General features: G+C 40.0%; 2 protein-coding genes across 3 annotated transcripts in view; both read right to left on the reverse strand.

Annotated features, from left to right (window-relative positions):
* The window catches only part of gtf2h3 (general transcription factor IIH, polypeptide 3), a 161,960-nt gene that overhangs the window by 23,386 nt on the left and 119,608 nt on the right, over positions 1–18,966 (reverse strand). The gene's annotated exons all lie outside the window — the stretch shown is intronic.
* vps33a (VPS33A core subunit of CORVET and HOPS complexes) lies at positions 4,608–16,743 on the reverse strand. 2 transcript variants are annotated; one of them, XM_072664940.1, is made up of 13 exons: positions 16,633–16,743; positions 16,046–16,111; positions 15,236–15,363; positions 14,403–14,589; positions 14,097–14,213; positions 13,518–13,692; positions 12,827–13,020; positions 11,915–12,041; positions 11,753–11,820; positions 11,447–11,584; positions 11,104–11,241; positions 10,409–10,577; positions 4,608–5,241 (listed from the first exon to the last, which is right to left on the reverse strand). In XM_072664940.1, exons 1-13 carry the CDS (start codon positions 16,732–16,734, stop codon positions 5,048–5,050), a joined length of 1,803 nt encoding a protein of 600 aa, XP_072521041.1. In that variant the 5' UTR covers positions 16,735–16,743; the 3' UTR covers positions 4,608–5,047. The 2 variants fall into 2 exon arrangements, with proteins under 2 accessions (XP_072521041.1, XP_072521042.1); XM_072664941.1 differs by lacking the exon at positions 4,608–5,241 and having other exon boundaries at positions 10,550–10,615.

An 18,966-nucleotide genomic window follows, 5' to 3' on the forward strand; every position in this document is an offset into this window, starting at 1 on the left:
GTTCTACATTTAATCTGTTAGCTCCACTGGGGTGGGGTATGGACAAGACAACTATTTAAGAACTATTTTTTTTCACAATCAATTTGTCATGTACAACATTTTAGACAGCCCAAATATCGCAGATAACATTAAAATGTCAAGCCAATGTTCTTCACACAGTTTAGACTCTAAATCCAAATTGAATCCAAATTGTATTGATAGAAGACACAATTATGCAGTCCATTAACCAAGGCATGGAGCTACAACTAATGTAATCTGGGTTTAAATGTGTTAGATTGGACAAACCAATCTGTAGTGCAATTAAAAATACTGACACAAATCAGTAGTTTTTCAAATATCCCAAAAAGCAAATCAAAAATGTATAACACAAACAATGTCCACTCGAATTACACGGGTAACCCAATGTAGCTAATTAGCGAGGTAATCAAGGCAATCATTTGGAAGATGGCGTATCTGTTTATTTAGCGACAATAAAGTACGTAGTCCATCCAGCGAGGATCAAGGCACCAAATAACACCGTGTATGTGAATAGAACAAATCTCAGGAGTTCTCTGAAAGTCCGGAGAAAGCGAAGCGTCAAAGGTTCCCTTTCAAACTGCACCTCCATCTTCCAATTCTTCTCAAGCTTTCAAGCTTCCTCCAAGAGAGGGTATCCTGAGACCTGTTGACATAAATGTTTGTTTGCAAGCTTGTTAAATAAATATGATATACGTACCTGCCAGTGCTACATATTGGACTAAACTTTTGATAGCTAGGTTTGCACTTGAATCATTTATAAGCTACTGCTTTTAAATGGCTGAAAACTGCAGCATTCATTGATCAGTATATTAAAGGAAAGCCCTACACAATCTCCTACATGCAGGATCTCTAGCGTATAGCTCACTGCCATGGCCAATAAGTTTTCTGTTCCACCAACAGAACAGAAAACCCATTGATTTGAAACAGATCTTCTGCATCTCCATCAGAGGTGTGTACCAAGTTTACAGGTTTTCTGATCTTTCTGAAGTACCGGGGAACATATCAACATGAATCTGCTAATCAACTATTAATTAACTATTAACTATTAAGTAACATCAACTATTAATTAACTATTAGATGTAGATATTTCAGATAGATCAAAGCTAGATTGAGCTGAGACACAATGGATTATTCCTTTAATCAGTTATACAGCCTGTCAAAGCTGCAGCCTGTATATTTCTAAGGGCAATGTGTTTTGAAAAATGTAGTTTTAAATAGAAATAAAACATATCTTCTATGATTCTGCAAAAAGAAAGAAAAAAAAGCCAATTCCTCATTTCTAATATTTCTTGAAAACAAGCTCTGAAGTCGGCCATTGCAGCAAATCTTTAGTTATCTTTAAAATAAATATAATTTAGGGATCAAATTACGTTTAAAAAAGTGAGCCTCATACGAAGCTAAAGTAACCCATGTTCTGCCTAATAGTTCTAAAAGTATAAACAAGGAACCCCTGTGAGAAGTCAGTCAGTTAGTCAGTCAGTCAGTTGTTGCCGAACATATGCCATGGTCTGTTTACTCCCTAAAGATGAAGCTTTTTACTTACGTGGAATTGCCTTATTCTTTTCAAATGAGCCCAGGCTGTGAAAAAAGTGTGGCTGTGCTTCCTCCTGGCTGTTTCTGAGAGCTTCCTCTGATGAAGGTGAGTGGATAAAGCCTCTGTTTGCTGCTCGCGCTTATAGGAGTGGCCGAAAGAAGGCAATTAAATTGATTACAAGAGGCAGAAACCCTTGGGTCCCTCTAATGGCCCAAGCGCAGCATCCAGCACCTGCTCCACAGGCCAGTCTCGGCACATCCTCCCCAAGCTGTTCAACACACACACACACACACACACACACACACACACACACACACACACAAACACACACACACACACACCTCTGATCACTTCACATGTTCTGTTATAAAGATAAAGACAAAAATAAAGATTTTTATATAAAGATTACATTTCAAAATGACATATTAATTACATATAAATTGTAATAAAAGGCAAAAAAAAAAAAAACACTAATAAAAAAATGAATGTTAGATAACAGTAAACGAATTATTACGCAGACCTTTCTTGCGATTCTCCTGTCAGGTTAACCACACCTTTTCTGAAAGAACACAGCAAAATTGTGTCAGTGTTAAATCCACACTGTTAATGTTAAGTTTAGATATTACAGTATTCATTTAACACTGGCAAATTTGCTGTCTAGTACATGCCATGCAAAAGTCTAGGCACCCTCAGCCAAACTGCCAATTTTTAAGTTTAAGGTTTTTTTTTTTCATTTGAGAAGAAGTGAATACAGTCTCTGTAGCATATAAAATATAATGCAACTCTTTTTTGCAGAAGGCCTCTTAGCTATTCTTGCACAGCTTGTTGAAGGTCTGTCCACAAGTTTTCATGCAGGCACATTTAGGTCAAAAAAACTATGAGGGCCATTTCAAATGCTTGGGTTTTTGTCTCTTCAGGTGGTCAATTTTTTTGATTATCCTGATGAAGAATCCATCCTCTTGGTAGTTTCAGCCTTTTAATAGATGCTTTGGCATTTGCATATTTTTTCGGAATCCATACTTCTGTCTATCAGTGCATTAGTTGCAATGCCACTGGCAGCAACACAACCTCAAAACATGAGGGATCCACCTTCATGCTTCACATTTGGCAAGGTCTTTTCGTACAGTTCTCTTTTTCTCCAAACAGACCTTTGCTGATTTTGGTCAAAAGGTCCAATTGTGACCACAGCACTTGTTCCTAGTCAAGGTCTGAGCCTTTGCTATGTTTAGGGTATGCGAACATTTACACCGGCCTTATTGATGCTTATTTATTTATAAGATACTGTGTTTTACGTTTGATTACTTATATTGGGGCACTTCAATATGGGTGTTTTATACTGTTCTTAGATGCACTGTTCAATCTGATGTAAGGATGCAGCTTTCTCAATGATTTAACTGCAACAATACATGTTGTGTTCATTCTACATGTTTACATGAAAACAAACAGGCGACTTTGGTCTATTAGCAGTGTGGACCTCATGTTTCCAGTTCTTTCCTACACCCCCGTTGCTTCCTGCACCATGCTGCTGGAGCTGAAGGCACGGCTAAGCCATCGATCAGTGCTGAGATCCGTCTCCAACTCTAGCACAGTAAAGCTTGTCCGGAAGAGATGGCAAATGGCCCCTTAATTCAATCATCGTCCACCGCTGTCAAATCATGCTCCATTCCAGGCCAGAGCTCCAGACAGAGGCCCATTATCGGCTGATCGGGAGGCCTGTTATAGGACTAATTGCCACTGTAGGGAGAAGAGCGCTGACGTTTTGCTTAGCGCCCCCTTCTTCTGCTCGCCGCCCTTTTCAGCCCTCCAGTTATGATAAGTGTATATATTACAAGTAAGGGGGTACTGTATTTTATTCTCCCCCCTTCGTGAGTTGTTTGTTTAGGTCTGACACAGTAAAAAAAAAGGAGTCCGATTAATGTTTTGACCGCTGTTTTTCCAACCTCTCTTTATAACCCTGAGAATTAAAGAGAGCAGGCCGCTTTTCACTGCACGTGTCACCTAAAGAGCAGTCCGGGCTAAAATGTGGAACGATCTTTTAACCTAGCAAAGTTTCTCCTTTTAATGCAATTTATAAACAAACGTTGAACAGACTAGTTTTAAAATAAACCCCGTCACGGCTCCTTTTTTAAAGTTTGCTAATGGAGAATTAGCTACAACTGCTAGCTAGCGCTAATTCTCCCTTACTTTAAATACTGGCCGAGAATTAGCTAGCTAGCTAAGTATCATTAGCATGTTTTGGGTAGAGCATACAAGTGTAAACCGATTGACTAACAATTTCCACCTTTCTCTGACTGATAAAAGACAAATGGGCCACTGACTAACTAACACTAACTGTCAGCTCTACATACAATCTCTCACGAAACTTGTGGGCACGTGTGTGTAGACAGTAGACCATCTACCGGATTACTGAGTTAAGGCCCTACTGTCGCTGAACCAGACGTGGCGCTGTTTTCGCTGTTGGAGAAAGTCCCGCCCCTCTTCAAAATAGACAATCTGATTGGTTCTACCTCAGGGTGACTGACTGTTACATAAAAAGTCGCCCTAAAGAATATGGACTATGGCAAATATGGCAAATAACCTTTGCTGAGCTGGCATCTCTCTAAATATTACTCTCGCTATTACCTAAAATGGTTCTAAATAGTACTGAAAAAGGGACCTTCTGATCTATAATAATGTTTTTGGTGCTACAGAGAACCATTACATTTATTTTAAAAAAACAACAACCTTTAACTGAGTTCGACAAAGAACCTACTCTACAAAGAACCTAATTATACATTCATTTGTAAGTTTGCTTTAAACTCGACTGTCTGTTAATACCAACCTGAATCTGAATTTTCCTGATACTATGCCTATTCCGATAGCAGCAACAAATTCATCATAGGCATTCCTACTTATGGCCTGACTGCCACGCTGAATTCATAAACTACTTCAACAGTATCTGCAAGTACATTTTTTTTTATTTAAAATGCCAACGAGCACAAACAGATCATCAAGTGCATTGTAAATCATTCTGTACAACAAACCCACAACCATCTGATAACTGCCTCCAACTCTCCAGCTTGTTCCAAATCTGTACGCTCTTTTTCTCTTTTTCAGCAGGAGAGCTCAACCGGAATGGCCGGGATGATCACACTTATGTAATAACATTCCTTTCCCAGTAGAATGTTCTGATTGGGAACAGTGTGATTCCATGCTAAGGGGAGGATGCACAACATTGGCAAGTTACCTGTGGGATTTTTCTAAAGTGGCTTTGTTTTATTACAGTTAATGGGTATTAAGAAGCTTTCAAGAAAGGCCACACTGGGAGTTGTTGGTGACCGACTTACCAGAAGAAGAATAGGCAGGTGGAGGTGGTGGAGGGTTGCAAGAACAAAACACATAAAAATATATATGTACAGAAAACAAAAGTTGAGCCACAGCATTTGTAGAGAGACCCCCCCATACGTCAGCCATCAATAACAGAAGGCAGTCAATGCAGGGACAGTAACAGATGACTCAGAATATTTGAGCTTCTGGGCGGTCCATAAGAGATTTGATCCAGCTGGTGCCGTTGATGAGTTTGGTGGTGGCGATTATGTACTCCGTTCCTCCATCCTCCATCTGAGAGAGAAAGCGAAGAGCAGCGATTTCTGCATAGGTCACGCCACCAAGAAAGAACACCAGTGTGGTCCTGTTTTCACCCTGTTGACCTGCGGAGGAGTGAAATGTCAATTTACAATAAAATTCCCACAACACTGCACTGGAAACAACCACGCCCTTACACTACAGATCTTCACAAGCCGTGGAACAGAGGTTATGAGGAACGTTACTCAGACAGCTTGTTGTCCTGTCGTTAATACTCTTGTGGCATAAACCCTCTCATATTTCAGTTTTGCCCAATATAGCAAAAGCGATTTGCTAACGGCCTTTAGCACTCTCTCAGCACTGCTTAGCTCTGTCACAATCACAAGGGCACAAGGCCTTGGAGCGCTTTATGTTTTTCGGGAGACTGAGGTGTTCTGCTGAAGGCCGGCATCAAGGCGACTGAATCTTTTTATCCTTTAAAAAGATTTAAATGCCTTTGTAAAGCAAATTTAAGGGCATGCACTTACTGAGATGACAAGTCCAGCTCTTGTTAGCAATGTTAGCCTAGCATCTCCCATTATAGACTAATGAAGCACACATTGGGTATGAGACATGTCTTGGCTGATCAACTGCTCTTCGGGTCAGTGATAAATCATGTTCATTTGATGTTTTTTTTTTTCTTTTTTTTGCTAAACTATTCCTTTAATTGCTCAAACTACTTAAACACTCCATGAGAAACACACACACACGCCATTTGAGGCTAAATTTGTTGCAGGAGTTACAGGTAATTTTTTCCCCTCATCAATACTGATCTGCCATTTCTAGTGAACACACAATTTTAAAAAATGGGATGAATGTGATAAGAAAAGGCGCTAAATCACACACACAGACACACGTTCCGTTCTCAATTATCACTTCTCTGTCGACAGATCAGGACATGTACGGGCAGTAAGAGCACTATTAATAACCCAGACTGATGTATGATTTACTAAACCACTCGCTCTTAAGACCTGAGACTAATTGTGATCATACATTTCTTCCCAGTACATACGGTTTAAAAGAATACACCGGTGTTTTTTCAATCCAATCTCAAAAGCATATAGTGAGTTAACACAAGCAATAATGTCAACATATCCCGAGAATAAAACGAGAATAAGAAGAAATGCAACAGCCTACTGGCTTCAATTACAAGGTCTGCTGTGAGTCAATGGATTCCGTTCTTTTCTAAGTACAGGGAAAAAAGTATTGACTGTGGTAATCGACCATACGCTGCAGATGCAGCTGATGGAGGTTAGGTATATAAATAAATAAATAAATAAATAAAATTAGGGTGAGTAAGATTTTATATGGCATCACACTTTCCACACCCCTGCTATAATGTTAGAAACCTGCTTTACAAATACATGCTCAACTACATTTCTTATCAGATATATCAGATGTCCAGCAAAACACCTGTTGTTGACCCCCCGCCCCCCCCATGCACCCACAGGATCAAACAAAACATGTGGAAGACAAAGACTTCTCTTATCTACAGCTCACACATTCGCCTTCATGACAAAACCCTCTGACCGCAAACAGAACACTAAGCTGCCGCTCAGTCATAAATCTGCTTTTATTTATTAATGCTGTAAATGGGCCTACATACAAGCAGGTTTTACTCTACTGCTTATAAGTAAGGGTTCGACCAAGCAATTTGTTTTGTTTTGGCATATTCTTTTAGAGCAGGGCTGATTTGCTGCAGTTTGAAAAGCTAAAAAAACACATTAAGGCTCCATATAATAGAGAACTGATTGTCCCTTGTTTTATTAAAATAAAGCAAATTATATAATATGTAATATGTAAAGCTTGAAGGTTTCAAAACATACTGTTTACTCCTCCGGACCATACAGTACACAAATGGAAACTAAGCTGCAAATAAAGTCTGTTTGGGATTCACTATTTCTATGATGTCAAGAGAATCATCTTCTTTACATATCTCCACCCATAGCGGGTATGCACTGCCCCTCTGGAACACGCACTCTGTAGTCAGACTGAGTGGCAATGCATTCTGCAACATGGCTCAGGTTATTAGGGAAAACTGCCAAACCGGGAAGGAAACAATCGATTATCAGGTTGTTAAAAAGCAGCTGGACTCGACGATAATCAAACCAAATTATCAAAGAATCAATGACCCATGGACAGCAATGTGTAGCCAAGAACTGAGAATCAAATCACATTACACACATTTAGAGAATAAATTTCACTCGAATTTGTGCTTGAATGGGCTTAGGAGTGTTTTCCACATTTTCTGGGCACATTTAGTACTGGTTCATTTGGGTTTTGCTCGCTTTACTGTTTAATCAAACTTAGCATGTCCCTAAATTTGCAACTACAGCGGGCTTGTTTTTGCCCACCTGTTTTCAGAGGGTTACTTCACCAAACTGCAAACTCCCACGTTTTGGTGCCTAGATTTCAGAATTGTAGCAATGCATTGTTTCTCTTTTTTTGAGCTTTCAGCAGTCTGTAAAAGGAAAGCTCTGAATTCCTGCTGTATCCGTTTGTACAGTCAGTCGCACACATGTTATGTGCTTTAGCGGCATTTACACTATGCTAACCCTGCCACTCAGTCAGACTTTTTGTTACTCAGTGGGCGTGGCTACAGTGAGGTCACATACATTCCCCCCATTCAGCCCCACACACCCACAGTGTCTTTTTAATGAAAGTGCAGGGTGCTTTTTAACAAGGGCCAATACAGGACAGCCAATCAGAGCAGAGCAGGCCATATATTCAGCAGACATATCAATCATGCAGATAAACAATATAGGGTAGGACACCAGTTCGTTGCGACAACCCAGTTTGTAAAATTTCTTCCCTGTTAGATATTCCACCATCGACTGTGAGTGGTATATTTGAAAAAAGGTTGCGTTCAGGAGCCACAGCAACTCGGCCACAAAGTTACAGAGCAGGTTGCCATGTGCAGAGGTGCATAGGTCACAAAAGTCGCCAATGCATATTCATGCATACATACATACACACAAACATGTTCCCAATACAATACTTAGTCTGATCAAAAAATATTTATTTAAAACAAAAAAATCAGTTCAGTTTCATTCATTTTTTTAGATGGGGCCAAGTATAATGTAAAGTATAACTGCAACTAGTTAGCCATGATTTGTCTGCCTCACTCTAGCCAGAGTACATGTACTGCTATTGTACAGCTCCACTGAATTGTAATAAGGAGAACAGCGTGTTCCGTTGTTTGTATTCCTAGTTTGGCCAGCTGCTTAAAGCACTAGAACAAACTTTTGGTGAAGCGGGAAGGACAAAGCTTGCAAGAACGGTGTAACGCTGCAGAACCCCCCTTGACTTGGAGATGCACACATCCTTTCCTTTAATAATAAGTTAATTCAGTTTAATATTATTCTTTGGGTATACCTCACTTCTGAAAGCTTGTATCAAATGGAAAAAGATTGATTAAGATATTTTCTCACATGTAAATTTGGGATTGCAACATATGCTGTGGTCTTGCCCTGATCTGGATGGATATTGGAAGGTTTCTGAGATTATTTCAGATCACTAAAGTGGATCTACCTAATTTACCAAGACTGGCCATACAAGGAGAGGAGTCTGTGTTACCAGAACAAATAGGGGTGAACCCTAGATTTATTACGATAACACTTATTGCCGCTAAAACTGCTAACCTACACTTTTTAGTATTAGGTGGATATCATCTGAACCCCTAGCTTCTCTATGTTGATAAAAGTAGTCTCTTCCTATAGCCCCTCAGAGAAAATACTTATACTTGTCTCTAGAATATACCTGCTTCTATGTTATATCTAATTCTGGGGTAATGATAATGAGTTTTAAAGAATTTATTTGCAAATAATGGTGGAAAATAAGTAATTGGTCACCTACAAACAAGCAAGATTTCTGGCTGTCACAGACCTGTAACTTCTTCTTTAAGAGGCTTCTCTGTCCTCCACTTATTACCTGTATTAATGGCACCTGTTTGAACTCGTTAACAGTATAAAAGACACCTGCCCACAACCTCAAACAGTCACACTCCAAACTCCACTATAGTGAAGACCAAAGAGCTGTCGAAGGACACTAGAAACAAAATTGTAGACCTGCACCAGGCTGGGAAGACTGAATCTGCAATAGACAAGCAGCTTGGTGTGAAGAAATATACTGTGGGAGATTTAGAAAATGGGAGACCTACAAGACCACTGCTAATCTCCCTCGTTCAGGGGCTCCACGCAAGATCTCAGCCTGTGGGGTCAAAATGATCACAAGAACGGTGAGCAAAAATCCCAGAACCACACGGGGGGACCTAGTGAATGACCTGCAGAAAGCTGGGACCAACGTTACAAAGGTAACACACTACGCCGCCAGGGACACACATCTTGCAGTGCCAGACGTGTTCCCCTGCTTAAGCCAGTACATATCCGGGCGCCTCTGAAGTTTGCTAGAGAGCATTTGGATGTTCCGGAAGAGTATTGGGAGAATGTCTTATGGTCAGATGAAACCAAAGTAGAACTGTTTGATACAAACACAACTCGTTGTGTTTGGAGAAGAGTGAATGCTGAGTTGCATTCAAAGAACACCATACCAAGCATGGGGGTGGCAACATCATGCTTTGGGGCTGTTTCTCTGCAAAGGGACTAGGACGACTGGTCCGTGTACATGTAAGGATGAATGGGGCCATGTATTGTGAGATTTTGAGTGCAAACCTCCTTCAATCAACAAGGGCATTGAAGATAAAATGTGGCTGGGTCTTTTAGCATGACAATGATCCCAAGCACACTGCCAGGGCAACAAAGGAGTGGCTTCGCAAGAAGCATTTCAAGGTCCTGGAGTGGCCTAGCCAGTCTCTAGATCTCAACCCCATAGAAAACCTTTGGAGGGAGTTGAAAGTCTGTGTTGCCTGCCGACAGCCCCAAAACATCACTGCTCTAGAGGAGATCTGCATGGAGGAATGGGCCAACATACCAGCAACGGTGTGTGCCAACCTTGTGAAGACTTACAGAAAACGTTTGACCTCGGTCATTTCCAACAAAGGATATATAACAAAGTATTGAGATGAACTTTTGTTATTGACCAAATACTTATTTTCCACCATTATTTGCAAATAAATTCTTTAAAAATCAATTGTGATTTTTTTTCTCATTTTGTCTCTCATAGTTGAGGTCTACCTATGATGTCAATTATGTCAATGATGTCAGGCCTCTCTCATCTTTTTAAGTGGGAGAACTTGCACAATTGGTGACTGACTAAATACTTTTTCCCCTACTGTATATATATGTCATTACTCACGTTTCTTATGAAGACCAGTTGGAAGCTGCTGCCTCTCTTCAAAGTGTGGGCCGGGCAGCATTTTCAGCACCTCCTCAATGCTGCGCCACCCCGGCCGGGCCAGCAGCTGGGTCAGCCGCACACTGAGTGGAGCATAACCACTGTACACGTACGAGATGTCATTGGGGTTCTGGTAGTAAGAGACATTGTGTAGAATTACCACACTGCCTGCATTTTAAAAGGCACAGGGTGAAATACAAAAAGGTGTCAAATATATTTACACAATTATACACAAAAATATATTTAGTTCATTTCAAACTGGACCTTAAAGTTTTTAACACTTTATAAGCTATATAACTGTCTATAATTAGCCATCTATGGTAACTGCCATTAGCCGTGTAGCTCTACCGCTAAAGAAAGCAAACTTCTGAAATTAAAACATTCCTTGGTTGTTTAATTATGTTTAACCCCAACTTTACTAATGATTACTTTAATTTTGCATATTCTTTTACAACATTTGCATGGCTTTAGTTTTCTATGATGGGGTCCCTTTAGGAGCAATAATTCGAATGTCATTGCCAATTCATACCCAATACCTATGAGGAATTATTCAAAAGCCTATATTATTCAAAATCTCAATTACTCATTGAGCAGTTCAAGGAATGTATAATATATATTGAAGTCTACTTGTTTTCCCTCTTTATCTCCTCACTAACCTGTTCGTTTGCATCCTCCATCCAGAGCTTGAGGGTTTTCCTAATTGTGGGGTAGTTGTTCCTTGTGGTGATTTGCAGTTTGAGCAAGCCAACCTTCTCCAGGTTGTTCAGGGTTAGGATGTGCTCATATCCATATGTCTACATATGCAAAGATGTAATTAAATTAAATTGATGGGCCAATTATGGCTCCAATTCATTGCCAATAAACATTTCCATTCAATTCCACTTTACAGCTTAAGTTTACAGACTATGTACTACTGGTCTAAAAAACATGATCAGATAGTCATCATTAAAGCAGAGCTGCTAACAGCAGGTAGAAGTCCAATCAAAACTGTAGCTGCACCTGCAGGATCTCTCTCTTGTAGTGGTCGAGGACTTTCTGTTTCAGGCCGTTGTTGCAGACGGACTGCATGCAGACCAGCCGGAGGATCTTGATAAGAGGGTCCTTCTGTGCTATACTGTCCTCTATGTATGTATTAACCTGCAAAAATATAAGTGGGTTACGCATTATGTATAACCAGCAAAGTAGGTACTGAGTACATTCTATCACAGTCACACAGTACATTCTAGTCACACACATTTTGCTGGACAATGTTACTATGTCTTTATTGCTAAATCATTCATTTACATAAAGATAATAGGCACCTACCTTGTCTGTATCCACTCCAGTCATAAATTCTTGCTCTACTGTTAAATTGTCAAAAAAGACTTCTGAGGCTGAAAGAGATTAGAAGTTGTTCACATGTTATTACAAAAACCTGACAGTGATGAAACAAGAAAGAACTGTAGAAAGAGGGGGAAGAGAACACACTGGTGATGTCCTTGATGAGCTCAGCAATGGACGTGTGATTGGCTAGTGAGTTCCGAGCAGCCTGCATGTGGGGCAGCTGGGATACAAACTGCTTGATCTCTCCTACTGTCTTCGCATTGTGGCGTTCCTAGGAGAGATAAAGAAAGGTGGTTCTGAGAACAAATAGAAAAGGTCACATAGTCCATTTTAAAAAATGGAATAAATATAAAACAATAACAATAAATAAATCAATAAAAAGAATAAATGTGCACTTCATAAGTATGAAGCTGTTGGTGTTTTTTTAAAGAGTATATTCACATTTAATAACTGCTGGTCTCCTGCTTCTATAATTTGCTTCCAGGATTTTATCATCAATTGAGGCATTATTACAGACACCGCAGAATTTAACTCTTCTTGTCTTGTGGGCACACAAGCCAAACTTAAAACAGCAAAAGTGTGGTTTGTAGGCATGAAATGGCTATTTTGGGCAAAAAACTTATTATGCCAACCTACATGTCTGTAGTAATATTACTAATATAACTGCCCCCTACTGGGTCTGACAGGAACCACCCAAAGCACACTATTACAGTTTTCGTTAAGTCCTTCTGGCTTTATTTCCCACTACTACCTCTGACCAAAGGACAATCTGAATATTGCTGCTGTCCAATGAAAAACATGCATCTTCAGTTTTGTGCGAATAATTCTGGATTAATAGACCAATAGAAATGCTCTACTGCGGTGTTCTACTGCTGTGACTTCATAACTGCTATAGACCATTTTCTAGTTTTAAGTATTGCATCTCATCATGTTTTCTCTCAAAATCTCATTAAAATCTTTACAAAAATATTTTTCTAAATTTACATCACATTTCTTTGGCAGAACCACAAATAACTTTTTATCCAGCTTTGTAGCTTTGAAGGGTTAGCCACAAACCTCAAAAGCAGCAGAGATGATCTTGGCCTTCTTGCTGAGGGCTGCCCCCACGGCATTGAAGTTCTTGTCTCGGATTTCAGCGTACAGCTCCTCGGCCGAGTTGAGCTGCAGTTTCTTCGGCTCTGTCGGCAGATCTTTACCTCCTTCTCCGGGCTTCTTCTGAGCAAACTTCTCAGGGGGCAGTTTTACATAACCTGGCAAAGAAAGGCAGTTTACAAACAAGCAAAACCTTTAAAATAAACAACAACAAAAAACAACAACACAAAAACAAGGACACACAGTGTTTGTGTACTAACAGCAAACATTTTTAGACCTTTTAAATGTGAGTGAGTTACAAGTCATGTCAATGAGGTGCTTTGCATTTAACCACTTGAATTCCGCATGTTGCAGATTATTGGTGAGGTCTAGGCTTTATCTGTTCCATGGCTGCACTGTTGGCTACTTTTAGCTCCAGTACTAAACTACAGGATCAAACTTCAGACTAACATGTCTTGGCTGTTTGAGATTTCATTTGGGAAAAGGAGGAAACTGTGCAACTATTACCTTAACACACCTGAATGAACTCATGACCTAATACTTAAGTCTTTTTCATATACTAGAGTGGACAAAAACAAGAACGCTGCAAAGGTAATAAAAAAACAAACAAACACATATTTATTGACATAACTTCTAAATGTGTATAAAGCCATACCGTTAGTGATTCCATAGATTTCATCAATGAGGCCCTCATATGTGAGCTGTGTGGCCAGTGGTGTGAGAAGATCCACATTGCGGTCCAGCAACAGCAGTGTGTCGAACACAGGCAGGATCTGATTCTGACTACCAGCAAACTCCCTCTTCATCCGCAACATCATGTTAGCCACATGCTATAGGGAAACAGAAAGAGAGCAAGAAATAGTACTGATTTACAAGGCACTTGGCAACTCAACAGCAAAACTAATACACACTTCCCATCAGTGCTGCTAGTCAAACCAATTAAACAGGAATTGAACAACATCTTTTCATGTCTTTCAACGTTCTGAGGTCTCTCCACCATCCAGTTACTGGTCCAAATGCCTCACCAATGTTTACATGCGTCTTCCCCTCCTGCATCATCTAAGAAATTTCTGTTCAGCTTTGTTTGTCAATTCTTTTTCCATTTGGCTGTTTCTGGTACCTCTCAATGACAATGCATGTAGTTTAACACGTAGCTAGGAAGGGCCAGCCACGTGTCGTGCACATGCCCACCCTGTTACTGATTTGATGGATTAGTGTTGTGCGGCCCACTCACCCGTGCACATTCTCCTTTCCCAAATATCTGAGGTATCGTTCCATACAGAGCCTGCAGAGTCATCAGCCCCTTTGCAGTGTGATACAGGCTTGTCTGGTCATTCTCTAGATAACATTCCTTCAAATAACAAACGAAAACAAAACCAAACAAAAAAAAGAAAGAGGAAAACAAGAGAAGGTCAAACCTAAAGTCACAGTAAAACAACTCATTTCATTTTGAGTGATAAAATGGCTGACTGCTCTTCTTCAAAAAAACGAAACAGGTTTAAACAGGTTTGGGACACATATCTAAAGCTCCAGGTGGTACCCTGAATGCGCTCTCTGACTCCATGGAAAGCAAGTCTCCATCATAAGGGATAAGGTCCAGGATGTACTCGTCGATGTTGGTGAAGGAGTTGAGCACGCCCTGCTCTTTTAGCCGCTGCTCACACAGAAGACTCCGCCGGGGAACGAACAGTATGTGGAACTCTCGTGGTGGCTGCATCTTGTCCTCACTGAGAGAAAAACAAAGTGAACAGAGAGGTTTGTTAAACAAGGCCTTTAGCACCCACCTATATGATGAATCATCAGATCTAACATAGAATTAAAGGTTCCTTATTGATAAATAATAGAGGAGTAGGAGCAGGGAGTGGCTGGGAGTCAGTTCCACATAGCAGAATTGGCCTTGCTCTTGTTGGGTGGGTGGGACAGACCTCCCTCTCCCTAAACCAATTAATGCAATGCCAGCCAGGTGCCTGTTAGCTGATGTGAAACAGAGTTGGCAATTAGCATTTTCCTCCATGCACATTCAGCTGTCCAATGACACTGCATTAGCTGCAGTTCAAAAGATGTTGTCTGGCCTTATGTGACATGGACAAAGCAAATGCTAGGCTTCATCCTCCCATTGCTGGTAGCACTGTGTGACAGGGAAGTCCTAACTAACAGGTGGAAAACTGGGAAAATTACAAACACCTCTTCAAATGGCAGCCAGTTAGCGCATAGCTCATTTACATATATCACCCATCAAATAATTTAACTTGGTATTTCTCAATTCCTGTTCGGGAGGTTGCTAAATGGACGTTTCCTCCACTGGAGAAGATCAAAACATCATTAATATGGGAAGAGAGAAAGAACAATAGACAGAGAGAGAAAGAGACTAACCTCATTACATTCTCTGCAATGATATCCATCAACTCCAATCTCGGACGGACAAAGAAGATAATGTTTTTGACGTCAGCAGGGGGCACTCGTCCCCCTTTGAGTGTGAACATTTTTTCCACCTCATGTTCCTTGAGAAGAAAGAACAATACAACAAAAAAAAAGCTGCCATCATTGCCAATGCTGTGTTTTTATTCACCACTAAACTAAACTAAAACAAGCTGTTTCCTGGACATGTTACCTAGCCTTGAAGTACAGCAAACTTTTCCGTTCAGAGACATTCATATTTAGTCTAAAGTGCAACTCTAAAAGCTCGTCATAGGTACACAGCCTATTTACGGTTGCTATGATTTGGTAATTTTCAGATACTTTATGTTTACTTGAAGCGACAATTCTGTGTAAAACTGTATGAAGGGTCATTCCATAAGATATGATACCCTGAACTCTAAACAGAAATCTGCTAATAAGACATTTTGAATCAAGCATGTTTACCACCCTGTCACGCCTACTTATTTAACTCAAAAGTTGATAATTTGTTGTTTTCTCTCTCTCTCTGTAAACGCGTCTACTCCATCACACAAAATAGACAAAGAAAATGATATTCTCATTTCTCATTATTTGTTTACAGAATATTTGTGTGATTAACTGTTCAATTCTGCAAGGTCTATGTTCAATGTTATGGAGCCAAATGGACATGCAGCCTGTAGATCCTGGAGTCTTTGGTCATCCAATGGCATAAAATACACGGACATAAGCAGTGTCAGCATACATACATGACATATTATTGACCTTGAAGCTAAATGAACATCTCACCTTCAACAAGGAATACTGTGCTATCAAGCCAAATGGTCCAGTAAGGTACTCGTCCCATACGATAGCCTACAGACAAACAGATGAAAACCTGAAACAGCTCACTTGCTAAAAACAACATGAGCTACAAGGCAGGGCGTTAATTTGTGTATATTGACTGAAAGCAGCTTTCTCAGCCTTTAGAGAACATTTCAATCTGAGATCTTCTATCTTCACCAAGTAAAAGGGCATGGCCTTGGTGTGACTGTCAATTTGTTAAAAGATGTGCATGTGAAAATAAGACAGGGCAAAGCCATTCCCCACTAAAACCTATGTTGAGTGCATATGGCCACAGCGATGTAAAAACACAATTTCAAAGGCATTGCGTTTGTGACTTATGTGTGCAAAAATATGATATATGGTGAACAGTTTTCCAACACACGTTGCAATATACACCGTATTATGAAAAGTCATAACACGTCGCAGGACAAGTCCATGACTGGTGGCCTATTGAGAGCTAGCCAACGTTAGCAAAAAATGAGGACAACAGCCCTCCTAAAATCGCCCGCTGTCAACGTCTGTAACACTTTTCCCAGAGATATTCACTCTACCTTACTCCCAGCACATTTATCCAGAAATTCCCGAAGCTCTTTCCTCGCAGCTTCTCTCAAAATGTTGAGATTTACTCTGCCGTAAGACAAGTGCGCAGCCATCTTTAGGAGGGTAGAAAATACAGGTCATGTGACGCGAGCAGAGTCATGTGCTCAGAACGGGTTTGCGGTCGTCGCCTCCAGCACCACCCGTATTCCGTCAAGTCCCGCCTCCTTCGCTGTGATTGGCCAGTAAAATAGAACCGGCTGTCAGTATCGCAGAAACCACAGTAAACAAACGGTCTCTTAGGATAAACCTTCAACGTACTTCCTTTTTTTTATTTCTTTTTTAATTTACATTAAAAAGTATATTTATATTATATTATATACTTAATTTGGAACATTTTTACAGTAGTTATATATACTTTTAAAAGTACATATTTTATGTACTTTTAAATTCAGTACTTCAGTTTTATATTCAGTACATATTTTATGTGAAATTCCGTGCAGTATAATACTGCAAGGATTAAAAGCATATGGTATTACCTTTTATTTATTAAATCAATGTAAAATGAATGCAAAAATATTGCGAATATTGCATAAAAACAGGCCCAAAGTGCCCAAAGAAATACAGTTTTGGTTAGCCTGTGCCCACCGCAGCCTCAGCTTTCTTCACTGCACGGATGGGTAAATATAGTAGCTCTGTTGACCTCTTTAATCAGTGAGGCATTTCGGATGGCAGCGCACCAATCATGCCACTCTCAATATCACTGAGATCATATTTTTTCCATGTTCTGATGGTTGATGTGGTAAATTATCTGAGGCTACTGGCCTGTATTTGCATGATTTTATGCATTGCGCTGCTGACACTGCTGATTAGCTGCTTAGATAATTGCATGAATGAGGTGTGTATCAGAGGCTGCTGTTAGCTTCTGATCACAGCACACATCAACAGAGCATACTTGGGCATAACTGGGCATAATTGGGCATATATTTCTTTCTTTGTGATCTCGAAATAACACAGAAATATACATATCTAAATATATTTGAAATATGTACTAGAACGTATTTATTTTATATTACATGTTATTTTATTAATGCACTTATTGCCATTGTCAGAAAAGCTGTGATTTGAGTGTAAGTAACTCCCTCTTGTGGACAATCTTTACCTTGCTAGGACAGACATGGGGCCTGAAATACAGCCTTCAGCCTATCAGAGTTACTGCTACAAATATTTGGTGCTGGTCGCGTCATCAGGGCCAAAGATGAACTTTCCATTTGAATATGTGCCGCTTATTTATACTTGTTCAACATATACTGAATGTAACCAAGACTCAGAAGGGTCAGTCCTCTGGCTTTGTCCCCTACCCGTCTACAGCGCTCTGCTCTCAGGAGAACTGATCCCTGGCTTCAGAACCACTCATCTTACCTAAGCCAAGCTAGCCGGACAAAGGCCAGCGAAGCCAGTGCAAAGCAGAGCCACGGTCGTGACACATCGTGAACGAGCAAAAAATCACGTGGTCAATTACACCCAATGGAACAGTCAGGAGAGATGACGCGTCAGGGTGATGGGACGTATCAAGCTAACACGCGCTAAAGGAACTAGCTCGATAGCGGACAGCGATTACACGATAGCTAGCGTTGCCTGTTGGTATCAGCTTTATATAACAATATTATATCGTTGAACTGGCTAATATGTGATTCACATTATTCACAAGTTAAACAGCAACGCTTAATCGAGATAAAACTTCTCAGTAATGATAGATTAGCAATAAGATGAACAAAAAAAACAACTATATATTATAATGTATAGCTATATATATATATATATATATATATATATATATATTATAACGATAGCTATTTGATAAATAACTATCATTATAATAATAATTAGTAAGTAATTATTACCGCCGCTCAGGGCCCCAACGCCACCAGGGGGCCCCCAAGAGTTTAAGGTGAAGGTATAGAGGCATGTAAGAGGCAGGTAATTTGAACACACACACACACACTAGTGAACTAGAGGCAGTGAGCATACATACACACACACACAGAGCCGACCGACAGGTCCCTTAACTCCGACCACCTCTGCATATTGCGCAATTCCCTTTCACACCGGGCTAAATTTAAATAAGGAGGATTTTCAGAAAGCGATATTGTGAACTATATTGTAAACTATAAATTAAATTAATATAAACATTTTTTTACCTGTGTAATATAATTTCTTTTTTTATTCAATGTTATTAATATATACATGATTTAAAAAAAAAGATCTTGGTGCTCTCAGCGGTTAGAGCTCCGGGCTATTGGGTACAGGGTTGTGGGTTCGATACCCGGGCTCGGCACTGTTGGGCT

This window comes from Salminus brasiliensis, chromosome 20 (genome assembly GCF_030463535.1).
Source record: "Salminus brasiliensis chromosome 20, fSalBra1.hap2, whole genome shotgun sequence".
Taxonomy (NCBI): domain Eukaryota; kingdom Metazoa; phylum Chordata; class Actinopteri; order Characiformes; family Bryconidae; genus Salminus; species Salminus brasiliensis.

Bases quoted from the DNA above. Each gene is read 5' to 3' on its own strand.
- vps33a (XM_072664940.1), bottom strand. From the start codon at position 16,734: ATGGCTGCGCACTTGTCTTACGGCAGAGTAAATCTCAACATTTTGAGA. The intron at 15,364-16,045 runs GTGAGATGTTCA...TTTCTTCTCAAG, and splicing joins CACAGTATTCCTTGTTGAAG to GAACATGAGGTGGAAAAAAT. The intron at 11,585-11,752 runs GTAGGTGCCTAT...ATATTTTTGCAG, and splicing joins CTGGAGTGGATACAGACAAG to GTTAATACATACATAGAGGA.